Below are 22,043 nucleotides of genomic sequence, written 5' to 3'. Positions count from 1 at the left end.
TTCTAATTTCATTAATAAGTGACTTGTAGCAATACAAGTTTCTGCTTTTCAAATGAGAATATCAAATTTATTATTTATTATATATGATTTTTTTTTTTTTATTAAATATAAATACTGATAGATTAATGTAAGATACTAAAATTTTAAAATTACCAAAAAAATCATATTTTTCAAACCAATTACCATGAGACTTATTATACTTAGTACACAAAGTTAAATAATTAAAAAAAAAATATTGGGTCGAATTTTTATTTTCATACGACAACATTTTAAGAAATATTATCTTTTAAACAATTCACACTGGAAAAGAGGAGTTATCATTTGAAAAAATAGTAGTTTGTATCTCTACGATGCACTCTTTGAGTGGTAATAAAAAGATTTCAAGAATTTAAAAATATGGTTTTCATGCATGTACAATGTACATTGAACAATTCCAAAAATCAGATTAAAAATAGCTGCATCATCAAAATAGAAGAAAGAGGCGGGCATGCTTAGTGCATCGTCCCGTACACAATTTTAAGTCCAAAATCTGATTTTTGTACTTGACATAAGTCGTGTAAACGTGGACGATACATAGGTCAACAGATATGCAAATATTATAGGTCGGATTAGGTCAGGTTGACAACAACATATGGCAGGGGGCATACTGTATAATATGGCATTATGTGATGTGCGTGTTGTCTAGGTTACCGCAGAATACTTATTATGACGTGGCCCCGTCACCCATTTAGTACCGCCGAACCGACGGTGTCTTTTTTTTTCCACCCGACCCAGGGTCTTCAACGCGAACATGTCGGACCGCGCCCGGCACAGGTCCGGGGCGACCGCCCATCGAGGTCATTCGAATGCTGCGTTGAGCAGGTCATCTTCGGATTTTCGTCGGGACTTACACCGGTGGTCGCGTATCAAGCCCCGGTAGGGCGCGCACGACTCTAGATCGCACTCGCCGAAGCCGTTTTTCTTTTCGTACGCATAGTCCAGTGCGTCTCGCGACGATTTGGTCGGATTCAGCAGCGTCACCGTGTCCCCGTCGATCATGTCGGCGTCGAACAGCTCGTCGCCGAGTTCGGCATACGCCACCGAACCGAATCTGAAACAAAATGTACCGATTTAACACCAAAACATCACGAGTCTATGACTAAATTACTTATGCACGAGTTCTTTCGGAATAAAATCAAAAATCCGTAGACACTGATAATATTTGTACACAGAACCGTTAATAAATAATATCATTAATTAAGTTAAACATATTATGTAGGTATAATATTTTTATTTGAAATATTGCGCACGAAGGAAGCCAAATAATTCAAATAGAAGGAAATAAGAGCTTAGATGTAACTATAGAATATAGACTAATACTGTGGAGGTGCAAATAATTTTAAGCAATTCCCTACCCTTCACACAATATTATTTTTAACAATAGTTTAAAATGTATATTTATATACTTATGTGCTATATTTAAAAACGCACAAAACAGTTACATGTTAATGAAATACAATTTTTAAGAATTATTTTAACATGGTTTTTTTTTGTACTGAAAATTATGTTTATTTTGATTACTTTTGGCTTAGAACAACGTGATCTGCTACTCTCTCTGGATTACCTAAATCAATAATGCCATTAAAATTATTTTTATTAATTTAAAGAATTTTTTATTGGTCTAAATTTAAAAAAGAAATAGAATAGATTTAAACTGGAAAACCGTCAATTTTATTATTCATTAATTTATTTTTCAATATTTTTATTTTTTTTGTTTTTTAATTATAAAAATTTGTCAACAACACAATTTAACAGTTTACTTTTGTCATAACGAATTATAAACAATAAAACAATGTAACGTCCTCGCATTCATTGGCTAACCTACATCCTGCTAATTAAAGAAAATATAGGGCTCACGTAACTCGTAGCTATATACATCAACATTATGTGTAGTAAATAATATATATAGTATTGTACACGGTGGAGAGGAACAAAGTGGGCTGCGACCCCTTAAAACTATCTATTTTCTCTCTTATTCCACTTAAAATGCAATAAATCATCAGTCGTTACAACATAATAAAAATATATTGGTTGACACATGGTAGGTATAAATGATAAGCATATGATATTGGTAGTATTTATCAATTCAGCTTCCTGTCATTTTAAATTATTATTTTCATCATTATTTTATAATGATAATTAGTATTTTGTATTATAATAATAAATTATGATTTTAATGCAATTATTAGTTTCTATTTTTTTGATAAAATAATATGATACTACTTTGTGTAACACTTTAATGATTAAATTTAATAGTTAATATATATGTAAATAATTAATAATTTTTATAAATTATGAAATTAGTGTTAACTAAGTATCATTAAATATAATTACTATATTTTTAATATAATTTTTATGTCTACTTTAAAGAGATATAAGTTGTTTTTCCTTACTTTTTGATTTACAAAAGTTTTAACGATGTGATCAATGTTCAATTCGTTGGTACAAGTTCTTTCAATGTTTAAATTTCTTATATTTATAAAACGTTCTTTAGTAATTGAGTTCTGTTATTAATTTTTTATTAAATTTAGTTTAGAAAAAGAGCGTTTTGTTGATGCAACAGTAACAGGAAGAGACGAAAATATTATGCAGGTAGTAAGTGTTTCACTAAAAAGTGATGGAATTTCATTTTCAATTATATATAAAGACAATTCTTTTATTGTTTTTTCATTTCAATTTTTCTTAGAAAATCTTTTAATGATAAAACTTGCCTAGTTAAATTAGACGAAACGCATTAGTATTATAAAATTAAACGAATCATAAAATGATTTAATTTATTTTCTTCACTATACTTAATTAAATTTATTGGTTGTAGAAAGACAACATTTCTCGAAACTGTTTCAAATTCTTTGAAATGCTCTTGTAATTGGAATATAGTAATATTAGTAAGGGACAAAAAAATAGTAATGGGAAATTTTTTGTCAATTGCGTCTAATCGTTTATCATTATCAATATTATCCTCATATTATTTCTTGTGTTTATTTTATTTTGTTATTGATATTCCCATAGACCTTATACTCATTAGTATAAGGTTTATGGATATTCCCCATCTAGAACTTAATTCTGTTTTTAAAACAACTAGCTCTTCATAAGTATTCCTCATTTTTTGAATTGTATCAATACATACTTATTCTAATATTCTACATGTAAATTAGTTTGTGGACACTGTAGAATTTTTTGACAGCAGGTAATGGTTTTAAAAATGTCTCTTATATAGTCATTAAAATTACAAATTCAAATGATTTATTTAGATTTTAAAACAAAACTACGTTTATTTTATAATATACCAACTGACGAAAATGTAATAAATGTTCCAAGAATTAAGACATCAATAATTAATAATTTAGTATCTAATTTGTGTTCCATACCGGTTATTATTTTATACGGAAAAGACTTGAATTCGTGTATAGAAATGTATAATTTCTTTTCCGTTAATTAATACAATTTATAATAGGTTACAATTTACGCATATTATTAGGTATTATATTCGTAGGTGTATAAATTATTTTTTAAAACCTTGTATAAATATTTCAATACGTATCGCACTATAATAATATTTTAGATAAAGACTTAATTTTTTTTTTTCTAATACATTTTTGTAAAAATTGCACATCATCTACTTTGAACACCACAAGCCGCAATTAAATAATAATAGTTTTTTATCATCACTGTCATTTAAACCGTGGTAATACGTATAGTATATCTGTTGGTAAATAGAAACGCTTTTTGCAATGCAAACCAAATTAATTAATTATTATGTTGTTTGTTTAGGCAGTGTAGATAATGGATAACTTTTCCTTTTACAAATTCAGATTGAAACTACGAGTTTTTACGTAATGACACGGAGTTTATATTTTGTTTTAAAATATTTTTTGTCATCTTTTGAAGAGAACAATGTTCTTGTGCATGGATATAGCAGAAGTAATCGTAAACGGTAAACATCGTTTATGCGTACAGCATCTTTATGTGGAAGATATAGAGTTATTTCATAAATCGAGTTTATTTTGGAGACGTAAGTTTTTGATTATCTCAGAAATTGTTTAAAGTATATCAAAGGGAGTGAATGCCCACAATGTTGAAATTGTGTAAAAACGCCACCAAGCAAGACTTTTTTTTTTAATTTCTCATTTGCAGAACATATACTAACAATTGCCAAGTCCATATTGTAAGCTCAAGAGTTGATTTGAATAATTATATTAACATTTAAAATTAAGAAACCAAATAAAGTTATACGTAGTTTCACTATTATATCATACCTACATAACTTTATCATATACTCGTATTTGCAATTCAGCTGATGGGTGGGAAAGGGTTCTGATATATTATATTTAATAGGTAATTTAGCTGTAAAATGTACATCTATACTTTATTCTGACATATTTTCTAAATAAGTATAGCCCATATATTTACATCAAACTATTGTTCCCACACTATGAGCTTAATTAATTTTCATATAGATTTAGAGCCCATAATGTTGGTGTTACAAGTAAAATTGTTATATTTGAGGCTTAAAAACAGTATTTATAATAATTCATCTGATGCATTTGATGTCGTCAATTTAATAGTTACATTTTAAAATTAGTGTTCAAGAAGAAATTAATAAAATAAAACTGATTAAAAATATTTATGAAAATTAAATACTTGGTAAGAAAGCAGTATAACAAACAAATTATTACTAAACATTAAAAAGTATAAATTTAAATTTTACATTTAATAAACTAATCTGTATACCAATTCCAAGTAATTCTTTTCTATAATAATAAATGGCGAAAAACATACCAAATATTGTTGTATACAATACTTTAAATTAAATGTTGTGTTTTGCATTAATTTTTATAAGTCTTAGCCTTTGTGTTGAGATTGTAGTTCTATTGATAAAATTGATATTTTGTTTTCTTCGTGATAAAAACATGAACATTTATATACTGTCGATAATGTCAGTTAACAAAATTTCAAAAAAAAAAAAAAAAAAAATTAAGGATCATTTAATTGATATTTCTGCTTTGATTAACTTGATATAATAAAATAAGTAAATCAGAGAGCAAATTATTCAATTTATAGAAATATACCATCTTTTATTGATGTTTTGAAGTATATAAATAGAAATTAATTAACATAAATAAATGAAAGTATGAAAATTATTCATCCATGATTAATTTAAAATATATTTTTGGTACTGAATAATATTTCATATATTTTTGTTTAAAAATTAATTAATAAAATTAACTTTTTAGGAAGGTATTAGAAAAGCCAGTAATTAAATTATCACTCCAAACAAAACTATTAACGTTTCATGTTGAAAATGAATCAACAAATATCCCGATTAGTTAAAATCTAAACATAATATAATAACGTAAGAACACATCATTTATTAAGTCTTTAAAAAATAAAATAAATAAGAAGCCGTTTTTTAAGACTTAATGCGTTCAAAATACATAACAAAATAAAAATGTAACTCATTGTTATTTTTTTCTCCATTAACTATGCTAAAGAATTTACTAAAATTCTATAGTCAACCATTTAACATAAAAAATGTATTTTAGAAATTAATAGATCCTGTCTAATAACACTCATCACTTTCTTTTAAAATTTAAAGCTGATCTCGAAATGAAATGTTAATATATTGTTTTATGATAAGACTCATATGGTCATATACTCATAGTATTTAAATTAGGATTTTTCAAACAACTTCTCCGTTCAATCTCTTCAAAACATAGGTTTATGTGCTGGTTATGCCGGTATTCCATACTAAGTGTGTAGCTATCTACTCTCTTACATAACGAGTTTAAAATTAAAAATGTCATAGAATTAGTTAAAATCCACTAAACTTGTTTCCATACAAAATTTATCTCAAATTAAAATCCCTTCATTGAAAAGTTGACTATTACAGTTATATACACGACAAAGTTTTTCAAGGGCTAAAACTCTTTTAATATTGTAATTTATTATTTTGAGCCTATGTGAATTAAAATTCAGTAATATTTAAGGTAAATTAATAAATACATTTCTTACATTTTTTTATGGTATAATATTGAATATTAGTTCCTAATTGTTAAATATATAAATTAAATGTATAGATTGTTTTATACTATAGGTAGTTTGTAAGGAATAAATGAAATAAAATGTACAGGTATTTTAATTTCCAGATTAAAAATGGTTGGAACTTAATAAATATTGATCACTATAGTATTTTAATATTAAATAGAAGTGATTCCATTTTATTAATTAATAATAATAATAAAAATGTAGGTTTCTCTAAATTCAAAGGATTTTTTTTACATTTAAGATTTTCAAATTGTTCCTGATTTTGAGTTTCTAACAAAAAGTCTGGTAAGTTGCAAATCGAATTTATTTTAATATATTTGCACTGTTAATAACTTGGTCTTTCAGTGCTGTTTGGTTATTTGTATATATCAAAAAATTAAATTTAAAAGCTGTTATTGAATGTTTAGTAATTAATCGTTTCCTGGGAAAATTACGGACCTAGTTGGGTAATCCACCTATTGCGGATTGGATACGGCGACCATATATATGACTGGTATTAGTTTTTAGTATAGAAAAAGTGTAAAGTTTAAAACTATGTTTGAGTATCTAATTATTATTCATCTCTAGTATTGTCTTGACCTAATCAGAGAAATAAAATGAACTGTTGAGAGTTTTATTGTAAAGGCTTTACCTTAATCTAACTAACACACATTTTAATTTTTAAATTTATAATAGAACTCTAATACTTAGTATAAAAAAAATAAAATTCTTAACTATTGCATGATAAGCAATCTAAATATTCAGTTTCAAATAAAAATACTATTAATGCTGAGATAATTGCCACTATATACAGATCAGTTTCATTAAGTAATAAAACCTACTAAACTAGAACATTGACACATGTCCATATTTAATGTTCTATTATTAAATGGCTTCGGTTTAGGTGTCTCTCAAATTATGTTAAATTACAATTAGTTATTACCTTACCTAAAGTAAATAATTTAATCTATCGATTTTCATGTTTGCGTTTAGCAATTATACATGAATGTTACGAAAATGTCTCTGATTTATGTCGACTAAAATGTAATCAATGAATGTGGGAGAAGACATTTCATTAAACGTCTGCTTTTGTAATTTCAGATCATATATTACATAAATTATAATTTTATAGAGATCCAAAATTAGTAAGAATTATTTATTTTTAGAATTTTAAAACATGAATAATTTTAAAATACAAAAATTTCGATTTCTAGTGAAACATGTGACCATGTCCATAATTATTGAAAAAACTCAACAAAAGGTAGCACATATTTTTTTTAACAGATGGTTTTAAATAATATTTTCATTATAAAATTAACATAAGTCATGTTATAAATCATCATTATATAATAAAATGTCATAAATCAGTAAGAAAAAAATTCAAAAAATTCAAAATTCATTTTTTCCAGAGATTATTATATTTGCATTTCATGTATTGTTATATTATTTTTTTAATTTTCAGTTTCGTTAATGAATAATTTAATTATGTATAAATAATATTATCGTTACATAGCAGCTTTATATGATGACTCATATTACTGTCAGGTAAACACAAAACAATATTAAATCTGCATAAACACGGTTTTTAATCGTTAGCATAAAAACTTAATAATAATAATATACGCGTAGTTGCGGTTAGATTAGGTTAGGTAGTCACAATCTACGTTTTAAAACGTGAAATGCTTTTCTTCATCTAGATAGGATAGAAAAATATTTTGTATTGGTCTAATGTAACATTATAATTATTAGAATGATTCATTAAGGACGCTTATCTCTTTTTTCTTTTATTATAATAAGGAGTTATTAAAAATTGTATTTTTGGAATTTTTAAATAATATACTTAAAGACTATATTTTCAAATTATTGAGATTTGTTGAACTATTTAAGTAATACTCTATGGAAATAATAACTTCTGTTTTTAAACGAGAATCACTTTTTTCTACTGCAAATTATTAAAGGGATTTTTTTTCTGAGAATGGCGACGTATTAAAATCAAAATTCAAATTGATAGTTTTTTATTTACTCAAAATCGTGGACAATATGTTCATGATAATTGGTTTAGAAGATGATATGGTGATTTGAAAATATCAATAATTATTCAAAAATCTGGAAAATGTTAATAGTTAATATCAGTTTTTTCACATTTATTTTATATTTTTGTTAACCATTTTCAAGGGCTATTTTATACTTAATATAAAAATGTTAACAATTGTGAAACTACTCGTTTGAATTTTAAGTTAGATTTATCAAAGTTTTCCAAAAAATTAAAATATATTTGAAAATTACAAAAATCACAATATGATTAATTTCATTATTAAATGTTGTAAAATGGGGGCAAATATGCTTGTTGATTAACTATGTGTATAAGTCGTATAACATGACTGCATCTATACCAACCTACTAAAAGTTATTATTTCACTTCATTGATAGTATTACCAAGTGTCTCATTTTGTGGTTTGTTACCTACCCACCTAATATTACTCCTCTCTAACTAGCTCTCTCAGGGGTCCTGCCATAACTTATTTAAATTTGTGCATAACCATTGGAATATTAATGAAGTAGATTTTAAAGTTAACGTTTAAATTATTTAAACAAATTAACTCTACATGTACTTAACATATATATTTATATGTATATATAAATATTGGGTGGTTATTAAAAAAAACCTGTTAGCAAAAATTTTAATTATTTGTTTTATTCAAAGTATGTTTTTTATAGTTTTTCCGTTAATTATAAAAGTATTGTATATTTTTTTAACTTACTATATATTATATTCGTTTATAGTGGGTATCTTTGACATTAAGAAATCAAATTCCAAAATAATTTTTCAAAATAAATTATTGATGAGTTATTTATGGAAACAAACATGGTAGTATTAAATTATAAAATAATAATTAATTTAAATTTAGACAAGTCGACTATCCAGTTCAAGACTGCAACAACTCAAAAAAAACCTTTTTTCAGGAGAGCGATTTAAAATATCAATGATCAATGCAATTACGTGTTGTTCGAAAACGATATAAGAGCGCTCTAGTGATCAATAATTTAACTTATTTTTATTTCGTTCTTGAATTAAAATTACAATGAAAAACCGGGTAAAATGATGTAGTTAACTCATTTTTCGATTTTTTTGAGTTGTTGCAGTCTTGAACTGGATAGTCGAAGTAACGAATGGCACATTTATATTATATAAATGCCATGTTATGTAAATGCTGCTATTAATAATTATATCAACAACAAAAGAATATTAGGCAGTATTGTATATATTACAACATAATTAACTTATATAATTATTATAACGTGTTGTAATAATACGTAGATACCTTTTGAAGTATAATATTTGAAACTTGGATTTATATTTTTTTATGTATAGAAACGGGTTTACAATAGTTAATAACTGCTGCCGTAAGTGATCACAGTCATTGGTAAACTTATACATTATTCTTATTGTAGGTTATATCTTATTTTTAGACTAAAATATTTAATGTACATAAATAAAACATATTTAAACGATTTATACTATAAATACTGTACAATGTATAATAATTTACCATAGTATGTGTTGTATCTAGACTGAACACAGAAAAGAAAATATTTTGGCGGAGGAGAGTTAAAGGTATATCATAAATTTATAATCAATATAAATTACAAATTAAAAGTTACATAAACATATAATAATTTGAATTTTAAACATATTTTTTTATAATTCTAAAAGCAACATTACTATTTATTATACTCAGATAATATTTACAAAACTTTATAAAGTGTTAATAAATTGTTATTGATTACTAAAATGTTCATGGATTTATTATTCTTAGATTATAAAGTTAAATAACTCAAAAACTATTTGATCGAGTTTCAATTTGATACCATGTCACTATTTTCAAAAAAAAATTGCATGTCTAACAATTTCAATCGAAAAGTTTGATTTTCAATTGAAAAAAGCTGGATACGTGAGTACCTCTGCAGTACATTAAATGTCAAGTGGGACACTAATATAAGTGTGTTGAATTTGTATCATTGTATACGAAAAACATTTCTCATCGAAAACGATTTATCAGCCTATATATCACAAAGTGATATGTTTTTTTAAAGTCATTTTTTTTTCTAGTATTATAGTCGGTTGATATAATTTTTCCTAAAAATATTGCATTTTTGATATTATGAGTATTTAATTGTTATGATAACATATATTTATAAATTATTATGTCAACTTGTATAATACAAAATTTAATAACTTAATCTTTCTGTAAATACCGTAAAATAGTGAAAATAGTACCTATAAATAAATAATATTTAAAAAAAAAATCAAAATTTTTATTGCGCTTAATAAAATTCATAATAATATAAAAGTTGGATAAAAGTTTAAGTTTCTACTAATAATGTTTATAAATTATAATTAAATAAATAATTTATCGATAAAATTGTTTAAATAAGTAATATCGTCCCAATTATATAGAACTTAAAATGTCTAAAAAAAATAATTGTCATTATACATTTTTTTAAATTTTTACAGTTTTAATATGATAGTTTAATAATTTAATCGTAAATATAAAAAATAATATAACAATTTAGTATTTTTTCAAGTATCGGCGGTTATTTGTTTTTGAGTTAAACACTATAAAAAATCAATTTTGTTAAAAATTGGATTTGCGTAAAAACTCCTGTTATCCCTTAGTTATTTGTTTGTATATAAAAATAATTACTAGGAATTTTAAAACCTCTCTAAAGTAATAGCTTAATCTAATTTGATATCCAAAACCTCTTCCATTTTTGAAAATCAAAGCATTTATCAAAAATTAGTCGTGCACGCATACATTCACAAACACACAAAATAAACATCATGATAAAAATCAATATATTTATTGTTCTGCAAAGAATCTAAAAATAAGTCAGTTTTGTCACCAAACACTCTTTAAATGATATAAATCTAAAAAAATTAAAATTGCTTAAAAATTCCAAAAATTAGAATTTGATCTATTATTTATTAAAGGAAAACACTTGAACATGGTTGGTATAATATGTATTTATTATTAATTATGTATATTATACATAACTTTAGTTTTGATCCTAGTTCAACAAACAGATTCTGTGATCAAAGGTTTTGTGATGTACATGTTCGATGATCGTGGTGCAGCGTATAACTGATATGTATTCAATAAATAGTTAGATAGGTATAACTATTACTACTTAATTATGTCTGTGAATATATCGATGACGATATATTTTTTTTACAAAAACATTTGCATCAAAGCGGTGAAAATTGGTCGTAATATTTTAGATTATTTTTACTAGAATTGCTTTTAAATGTTTTGAATCATTCATTTTACATTTAAACAGAGTGCTATGTGGACCTTAATCGTTATCTGAGTAAAAAAACGTTTCATCTGATTACGTTGACATTGCTGCAGCCATACAATGTATAGAAATTGTTTTTTTTTTTTAAGACCATTTCATACTATAACGGTTTTGTATGCTCGAAGTATTAAAAAAAAAAAAACGGAGAATTGTTTGTATGATACAACTTTTTCAATCATTAAAATCTAATTTAAAATAAACAGGTAATAACCAAACAAATAACACACGATATCATAGTGCATATTCAAGTTAGATATGTACGAATATAGAATGTGTGTGCATGTGTATGGTTCACTATAAACACGTGTAATACATTTATTTTATTACACATAACTATCGTGTAAATACTGTTTTACGGTACAATATGATAACGCATAGGGAAAACGGTCATTTTCAAAACCATTAATCAAGCCAAGCTGGCAACACGATAAACATCGCACATACACAAAGACTGTACTTAACGGGTTATTTAAAAATCTCTGGTATGTTCGATAATCGTATGAGTAACATCTCTGGATATTAGAAGTTTCGAGTAAAAAGAGAAAACCACTACACACCAGAGGCGAAAACGACAAAAAAATCAAGCCATCGAAGCAACACAAAAAAAGAGCCCTTCTCTTGGCCAATACCGGAAGCCCTCCTCGGGCACTTAATTTAATTACCACCGTCCTGAACACAGCTCACCGTGCAGTAGCCGCATTCTTGAGCTGATTGTTGTTGGTTTCGTCAATCGGACGCGTATAAAAAACGAACAATTCTTTTGAATGTGACGATAGGATTACGCTATGCCTGGTTGCATCCAAGCAAAAATTGTTTATAATTGACTCGATTACTTAAGCTCAGCCGGCACAGAGTCGATGCTTTATACTTTACCTCCTACTATTGTAATATGTGTAAAATATAAAACCAGATCGTAATTTTTCTAGAATTTAAATTACGAAATCCAGACAGTCCGTCAAATACCTGGCACACCGCCTCAACTGCATGTTTATTTTCACGGAAATTCTAGAAACATTTGTTTATATTATAGAACATTACATTTTTGAGAAAATTATAAATAGTAATATGAAATATTTATACAAAAAAAAAAAAAAAAAAATAAATAAATATATTTATTAAAATATGTACGTATATATTTCTATCGTGTTTGTGTTTATACAAACCATAATGATTATATACAATTTAGATGATAAAAAATATTTAAAAAAAATATAAACCTACTGATAGATATAGAAAGGGGGTTGCTTACAATAATTGTAACCTAACCTAACGCAATTATTGCGTTGTGCAACATACCTGTAACAGTGCATAGTTTAGTATTACAAAATAATGATTTTTATAGCTGTAAAAGATTTCAAGTAGAAATGCCGTGTTTTAACGAAAAATTGTCAAAATGTTGACGAAAAAATGCCAATAGCAGACTTACACCACAGTTCTATCGAATACAATTATTAAGGAATTTGAAAAAGAACTTCACAAAAGTATGCTTTGTGTTAAAATGTTCACTCCACATATAGACGAGTCGGGTGAAACATTTTGAGATTTTTACTATTGAAAAGAGAAGTTTACACTGAGTTGCCAAGCTCTAATTGGAATCTAAAAGTTAAAATGGACAATAGAGAAATAGTTATTTGTCACAAAATTATCTTTTATCAAGGATGTAAAAGTATGTTTTGATAGGTTTTATACTTTTATAGTTGGTACGTTGTATTGATAGATAGAACATTAATTTATTATATAATATATACAATTTTTAAACGAAATTCTACTAGTGAAACTTATATTTTGTTTATTATAAAATATATAATTATTTTACTAACTTAAAAATTGGTTATCAGGTATACACTTTTATAATTTCTACGAAAATATAGTTAAATTTTACTTAAATTATTTACAGTTGTATATCCGTAGTGTAGATATTGATAGTGTTTGTAATTCAGATAGGTGTATCATATCATATCATATATTTTATAATTCTCCCATTTACTAAAATTATTTCATTTTCACAGCTCATAGATTGAAACGTTTTAATTGAAATTACGATAAGAAAATTTCATGAAAAAAAAAAAAATCAATCAATCATTTAGTAGAGAAAAGTGTATCGTAAAATATCAGAAAAGCAGTGAGCCACGTAGTCACCTAAGATAATTTGAACGACAGCAACAGCAGCTTTTATTCTTGCATCGTATATTGCTACATTTTTCTAAAAAAGAAAAAAAAAATCAGATAAAAAAATACCTCGAGTGTTGGTTTTTTCAAAAATTTTTCCATACGCTTAAATTTTAATAAATAATAATATCGGTCGCATTAAAAAAGTATACACAATTTGGAAGTTTATAAGAAGATTTAACAATATTTAAAATATTTGAGTTAATTTATAATTTCATAATTCCTATTTTTCTAGAAATGTAGATGATTATAATAAACATATTATAAAACATTTAAACATTAAATTATATATAAATAACTGTGGTGCATAAATTTATAGTGAAATCGTGAAATTATTCGTTTAAACTTTATTAACGAATGAAATTACATTATCAATGTTTTTAGTAAAGTATTTAACACATGGTGTCCATTCTGTGTTATAAATCAAAAAGTTCCAATAATATAATATTATTATTACTTAGGTATATATTTGTATTTATTTAAATTAAAAGCAACAAGTATTTACCTGTATATTTTTATAAGTATTTAAATATGTATTTAATTTTTGGTTTTATATTTAAAAAAGTCCAAACACATTTTAATACTTCATTCTTTTAGGATTAATTGTCTGTTGACTTTGTTTCCACTTAATTAAAAAAAATATTTTTCATCATAGTATAAAAATATGAATTAACCAAAATCAACATATTAGCTCTTGAGGTGTTATATTGGTACAAATAGAACTTAAAATAATAATTGAAATATATATATACATTTTAATATATTTATACTTTAATTAAAATAGTTATTGGAAAACATGTTCGAATTCATATTTGAAATTAATTTCTAAGGTAACACTCACTTCGTTTATTTTTGGATACCTTATTATTAAAGTTACGTGTAGACGAAAAGAATAGTAGATTTGTATGACATCGTAATATAATTTTAAAATAATAATTTATATTCGTGAGAAGAAGGTACATAAAAAATGTATTCATCGGGCGATTCATTTGACGTAACATATTCATTTTTTTTATAATTATTAACGTTTTAGAAAATATTTTTTGTTCTTAAAAAGTAATTTTTACTATTTTTATAGTTATAATTTTTTTTTCATTTTTTTTTTTTTTTTTTTTTGAAACCTTTTTGAAAGTGTGCATAGATGTATAAAAATCGGATTTTTGATGTGTATTTTTGAGTTATAACTATTTTATGTTTTGATGAGCAGATTGGAGTGGTGCAGGGGTGCAATTTCTACTTTTCAGTTTGTTCAAACTTAAAGTAGTTTAAACTAATAAACTTTTTGTCTGAAATTTAACTTTTATAGATCGAAGTACTCCGTATAATATTGTGTTTTAGAATATGAAATTATTGCTAAATGTTGTCATTAAAAAGAGGAAAAACTCCAAAAACGATAATGATAAATAAAAAATAAGCATATAATTGTTTATTATTAACAATGCTTTGTAATAAGTAATAACTAACAATAATCTAAAAGAAATATTTTCGAAAACATTAATGTTTTCTGAATTAATGAATGTTATTCGTTAAAATGGATCTCCTCGTGATGTATATAAAAGCTCTGATTGTTCATTCATTACTATGTGAAATATTTATAATAAACTTCAAAGTATACGTAGAGGAAACCAGTGTATTAATTATCGGGATGAGTTCATATTATTGTATATATATATATATATATATATATATATATAAATATATATAAATGAATACACGTTCTCGGATATTGTAATATTATTAACAAAAGTAATTTCGAAACAACATTCAATTTGAAACTTTTAATTATAATTTATTGTCTACCTTTATGCACTGACAATAATAAATCTATATCTAATATAATATTAAATACACAATTATAATTTTAATTTATGTAATAACAGATATTAATAGTTGTTTACTTTGTTTCGACAGAAACGGTTTGCAATCGGTTCTATGTCACGTAGTTATAATAAAGGAAGTAATGAAATACGAAAATAAAAATACATTTAAACAGCAGCGCTGCGGAAATGATTTTGCACGATTTTATTTTAAAGATTCAGAACGCGGCGAGGATAAGCAATTGCTGTTGTAGGTTTTAATAATATACGAATCCGCTGCTATATAGCATCCGTGCGTATTCGGGTATTCTTTTTACCGACCCCTGTTAGATGAGCTAAAGACACTTTTTTCTGTAATAATCGTTCTACGATTCGAATTCGCGTAAATTATTCAATCTATGTCCATCGGAAGTTTGATGTAGATTTATTATTACCGTGATAATTCGTTGACTGCAGTCAAGCAACATAATATTTCAAGAGCGACTACGGCTACCTATATTGTTTTCAAGAAGAAAAATTTAAAAAAAAAATACTGCAATCCGTAGTGTTTTAATACAATATAATATAATTTAAAGTAATTATAACACTTTTTACTTTTTACACAATAATCTAATTTTATAATTTTGTTTAATAGTCGAGGTTGTATATATTTTTCTTATGACAACCTAAATTTTTAATTTCATTAGCAGAAAGAATACTTTATTAAAAAGACAATGTATAAATACCGAACATGTTTTTTGTTGCTTAATTAATGAAAGCATTTAAATTTAAAGTTCAGGGTTAAAGTTAATTCCATTCATGTGAACTTTATATTACGCTTAATAATAATAAAAAAAAAAAAAAACTATTCATTCAATATTCGATATTATTTTTCATACATCAATATTTAAAAAAAGTTTTTTGTTGGTTCAAACTATAGAATTAAAAATATAGGTGGTTTTTATTAAAAAAATGAATAATATAAAGTACAACTATTAAATAAATAGCTGGTAGAAAAGTATTAGATTTTTCATTAAAAATAAATTAATATATAATTGTAGTAAAACTGGTAAATATATAGTTAGAATTAAAATTTTTGTTTAACTCTTATTAAAATATATTATACAACGATACGGCAGTTAATAAAAAATCGTACGATTAAGGACATGTGTATTTTAGTAGTAAATTGTCGTTATTGTTGGCTAACAGGAAATTCAATTGGTACAAAAATCGTTTTTTTTGTAGACATTCACGGAATGCGTTTAGAAGTAAAAGAACCGTTAAGATGTATAACGCTTTTATAGAAACCTAGTAAACAAAAAAATAGCTATATAAAATTTTTTGAGGCTTTGACGTTAAAAAATCTACGCGTCACACTCGTCACAGAAAATGTATTTTTTCATTCGCAATGGAATCGCATTTTACACACTTCCAAAATAATACAGTGACAATTCTCGCTGGCCGTACTTCAAAAGTGTTAGTTTACCATATTTTTTTTTTTTATTATTATGATATAGTTTACATGAATTTAAAAATCCTTTAATATATTTTTTAAATTATCCATTACTTTTTATGCATTTATAATTATGTCTATTATTGATTGCGTAACAATTTATAAAATTATAGTATAAAGATAATTATTTAATTTTATCATCAAAAAATAAAAAATAAATACGTTAACTAGCATATAAATCTAATTTTCTTGGTTAAAATATGATAGGTATTTAATCTAATAATTTTGTAAATTAATTCTATTGGAACACGGAATATTAAGTAAACGGTGGGTAACTTGTAATGTAATATAAAATTATAATTTGGGAAAAAACTGAGTTTAAACAGTAACTAATTAGGGGTTGTGATTTTTTTTTTTTTTACCAGGTTTGATTAATGGAATTTACTTTAACTTTAAAATAGCTAGTTAAGCACGTTATGGTAGCCACTAGACATTATGTAGTATTGAAAATCACTTATGAGTAGTAAATGAAAATATGGTTGCAAGTTACAACTATTAATAATCAAAATGTTTAAATGTATGAGTTGGTGTATATTTATTTACTTTCATGATTAATAGTATAAACATTTTAAAATTTATATTCTAAAGCAGAATATTCGTTTGAAAATTTCAATATGAAATAATCGACTTTCGATCAAATAATTAATTATAATTAGTTAAAATTGTATTTTAAGTTTTGTTTGAGTGGAGAAGAGTGGCACTGGGGTACCTCGTAAAGTGTTTGAATATTGTAGCGCTTATCAAAATTTTAACCATAATTAACTACTTGTAAAAACTTCGATTTTTATATTATGTAATTGGAATTCTCAAAAAAATATTTCATATATTTTATTCTATTAATGTTTTATTTTACTTGTCATTTAAAAAAGGGAAATAATGCATGCATATATATACATATATTTCTTTTCTAAAAGTATTATTTATCAATGAAATAAAATTAAAATGAATGAAATCGTGTAAAAAAATATTTACAAAACTGTAAATACTTTTCGAAAAAAATTAATGTTTATCATTAAAACATGATGAAACTGTTGGTCATTAACACAACATTCACTGGCCCATCCATCTACCCTACCCTCATCAACAAATAATAACTAATTTAAATTTATCCATTTTTTAAGGCGTTTTTTTACTTTGTTATGTTAAATGATACGACAATAATGCGTTGTCGCTTCGAAAAATTCGAGACGCGCAGTTTAAATTATATACCCTGCACAATACTCTACGTATTTGTCTATCATATTTATATATATATGCAGTGCTGTGTTAATTTTTTGCCATTATCCAAAGTTCAAGGATCGTATACATTTATATGTTTTATAATGTCTAAGCCAGTATCACGTCCGTGAAAAATTACTAGTTTAATTTATGGAAATCGTAAGAGATATCTCTAAATTGATGTATAAATATCGAATATTAAACAATAGTAGTTTGTACGTAAGTTATTATTTATTAATATTTAAAGTTTGGACTTTAAAAATGATACAGCGTGAAATAATAATACCTTAATGTGTTTGTTGCACATCTAAAATGTAAATACCAGATGTTAATGGTTTCAGAATTTAAAGCAAAAAAAAAAAAAATGTAAAATATGCACATATTTATGCATACAAAATAATTTAAATAATACTATAATCTAAATAATAGTAAAATATGCAAAATTGTATTTTATATACGTTTTATACTACTAAAATGAAGGTGCACTTCTTAAACAAACAATATTAAAATTGCAAATCATTTTTAATATTTAGGTACCAAACTAAACAAACCTTTATTATAATAATTATGGGTCGGAAGCATAGGATTCGTGTGGTTTTCTTGATTTTTTAAACATACATAATGCGGTGAACAAATTGCAGACATTTTTTTTGTATACTTAAATTTCTTGTTTTAAAGTCATGTGATGGTCAGAGAGTAGGTATCAGGGTAATAATTCCGCGATGGAATCGTTTATTCTCGTCAATCTAAAAAGTTAGATCTTATAAAGTTTTGACGTTCATGGTGCGTATATTTTTTTATAGTATGCAGAATGTCAATAAAAATATTATTTTTTTACTCTGCATGTAAAAAAAGGTGTAGATATACTTTAATTTATTTTTAAGGATCATATTATCCTCTTAATGTTTATTAACAAATAATAATTTAACATTTGAATATTATATATAGAAGCTAAAGTTGAACTGTTTCTATAAACATTTTTCAATTATAATATGCACAAGTCGGTGTAATATTTTGTTATTTTTTCTAGCAAAATATAGTTTTTTCAACAATGTATTTGCACAATATGTATTTCACTAAAAATATAGAAGTCACAATAAGGATCAAAAATGTATTTTTAAATAATAATTATTCTAGTCGGTTTACACAATTAATTGACATAAGATCAATTAAGATTTGGATACATTTTGATAGAAAACACGGACGAGGTCAAATCTTCTCGAGAAAATTTACAGTTTACTATTATAATATACCAGCTGAACTTGGACAGTGTTTTCTTCAAATAAAGCCAGTGGAATTATCCTGCCTTAAATTCCGCTGAGTAAATATAAACCGCAGAGATTATTTTCAAAGTTCTTTGTGCGTTTTTGTCCAATTAAAAAAACCATGTCTAAAATAATATCCAGTTGTATTAACTATTTTATTTTATGTAACCTGCAATGGCAACTTAAAAAAATAAATAAAAAATAAATAGGTAATCGCTTATCGTGAGCCAATGAATCTCCGAGTCAGCCGATCGTTAAAATTTAAAAACTGGATTTGTAGATTCGCGTTCCCGGGTACCACGGGTACCTATTAATTAAATTTCAGAACCACGATTGCGGTACCTATACATTATATACTTGAAGATTTATCACACAGCACACATGCATTGTAACATAACTATTATTATAGGTATACTGTTGCACATTACTTCTTATGATGCGACGGGTCCGTGAAGCAGTGCACGCACGTCATGATGAGCAATATGAAAGCGAAATTCAGGAAGCACGTGACGGCGATGATGACGAGAACTTCGTTGGTCGTGTAGCACATGCTGTCCGGCGCGGCGTGTTGCAACACGTGCGGCGGCGGCGGCGGCGGCTGTGGCGACCTGGCCGCGGTGTCGTTGCCGCCGACCACAGCGGCCAACACGTCGTGCCGGCGGTGGTGGTGGCTCGCGACGACCGCGGCCGGACGGACGACGTCGGCCACCGACGCGACGGCCGCTGCCGATCCACCGGCGGCCGGCCATCTGTTCGGCGGGGCCATTTTGTGGTGTTTGCCGTGGTGCCGGACCGAACGCCGTTCGTCTGCACCTCCACCGGGGCTGCTGCTGCTGCTGCCACCTCCGTCGTCGTTGTCGTCCATCGCCGTTCAACGGTCGCCGCCGATCATGTTCGCGATTTGTGCTGTACCCGCCTCGAGTGCCACCGGATCGCGAGTCTGTATAGGAAAATTTAAATAATATGTATAATATTGTAAATAATTATATTATTAAAGTTGATATTGTTTATAATATTAGGAGGTACTGGTCGCATCACCCGACGGCGTTGCGCGGGGATAAATGAAACGAAAGTGTGCAATTATTTTTCGTCAAAATCGACTGAGTAGGTACCTAGTTTTTTAGTGCATAAGCCTAAAATATATATATAATATCTGTTACTCGATTTTATATGTATAAAGAAATATATTAGCCTAAACGACGAAATATATTAAGTGCGTAGAACATTATTATATGTAATCATTTAACTATTTTGCTAAGGTTGAAAACCTTAAACATAAAAAAAAAATATTTGATTTTCGTGAACCAAAACAAAATTCATAAGTTAGCCTCTCTATAGCAACCTATAAAGGTTTAAAAACCGAATATATAAGCATTACTCTAGTCTCATGAAATATGTGTGCACATTTTGGTGCAAATTGAATACAAGAGGTTACGGGGATTATAGAGTATTAAAAACCTCGCAATTATTTTTGTGCATAAAAAAATCGGTCAAATGTAAAATGTTGTACGTTTGTGAGTTGAAAATAAGTAAGTAGGTTGTTTAAGTGAGTTGAGGTTGTAGGGCGTCTTTTTAATAAAACATCCTGAAATCTCTTACGGAAATGACAATATATTATAATATTTTAAAGTTTTGTATAAATTTCGCATAGACACATTAACGCTCATAGGCTAGGATCCAGGAGAGAGACTAAGGGACTTTATTAACCCCCTCGACTTTGAAATGTTACATATAATATATTATATATTTATTTATATAATATTTAGTTTATACGTCTTAAAATCAATACATTTAAAATAAAAATACAATTTTTAATATTATTATCAAATCGTATTTAAACTTATATAATCTATTATGTATTAAAATTATGATGTTAATTGTATGTTGTTTCTGAAATAAATGTAGCTTCTTTCATTTTAGATTTTTTAAAGATTTTCTGCACCTGCATACACTCATACACCGTCTGGATAAATATAATCTCTGCAACTCTCCTCATTGATATTTTTTAGTAAAGTACATTATATACTGTCGCTGTATATGTTAGGTAAATAAAAAAATAAATATACGGTCGGAAGCAGATTATCCCTTTTCGTGAGGATAAAGCTTAAGTTTCGTGTATATATTATTTAATATATAACACTATGCAGGCAGTCAAGGTTTCATCACTTGGCCGCAGAAAAAAAAACCAATTTGGATCTTTTCGTTATGGGTAACAAAATAAATTTCTATCCTTTCGCGAAATTTATCGCTTTTTTGTACGTGACCACTACTTTGTGTCATATTGAACGTACGCGAGCGGTATACTTAAAACCACGATACACGCGTTCTAACCCTCAGTAACGTGACCCTCCCTCCATAATTTAATCGCTATGGTTTGTAGGTGTTATTTGCTTACATTTTTTTTTTTGCTATTCTACGAGCGCGCACGTTTAAAAATCATACATGTATTTAAAATTGTTGGTGTCGACGGTTAATTCGTATACAATATACCTATATACAGCGTAGAAATATTATACTGTCAACCATATATCGGTTTGATAGTTATACCTATAAAAATATACTATGACACATACGTAGAAAAGTGGAGAATTTTCATCATTAAATTCGTATCATAATGAGAAGCGTTAAGATGTTTGTATTTTTAAAACAATCAAACATGAA

At 26.4% G+C, this 22,043-nt stretch overlaps 1 protein-coding gene across 2 annotated transcripts in view; it reads right to left on the bottom strand.

The window, feature by feature from the left end:
• Positions 1–241: 241 nt before the first annotated feature.
• LOC112591703 overlaps positions 242–22,043 on the bottom strand; it is a 160,524-nt gene continuing 138,722 nt past the window's right edge. For both annotated transcript variants that reach the window (XM_025335605.1, XM_025335604.1), the window contains 2 exons: positions 19,811–20,322; positions 242–1,090 (listed from right to left, as the gene is read on the bottom strand). In XM_025335605.1, the coding sequence (XP_025191390.1) occupies positions 838–1,090; positions 19,811–20,247 (690 nt within the window). In that variant the 5' untranslated portion in view covers positions 20,248–20,322 and the 3' untranslated portion in view covers positions 242–837. The remainder of the gene's footprint in view (positions 1,091–19,810; positions 20,323–22,043) is intronic.

The sequence above is a fragment of the Melanaphis sacchari genome, unplaced genomic scaffold, assembly GCF_002803265.2.
Source record: "Melanaphis sacchari strain LSU unplaced genomic scaffold, SCAv2.0 Contig141_pilon_pilon, whole genome shotgun sequence".
Taxonomy (NCBI): domain Eukaryota; kingdom Metazoa; phylum Arthropoda; class Insecta; order Hemiptera; family Aphididae; genus Melanaphis; species Melanaphis sacchari.
Note: the sequence above shows the minus strand (reverse complement) of the source record. Positions and strands in the feature narration are given on the sequence as shown.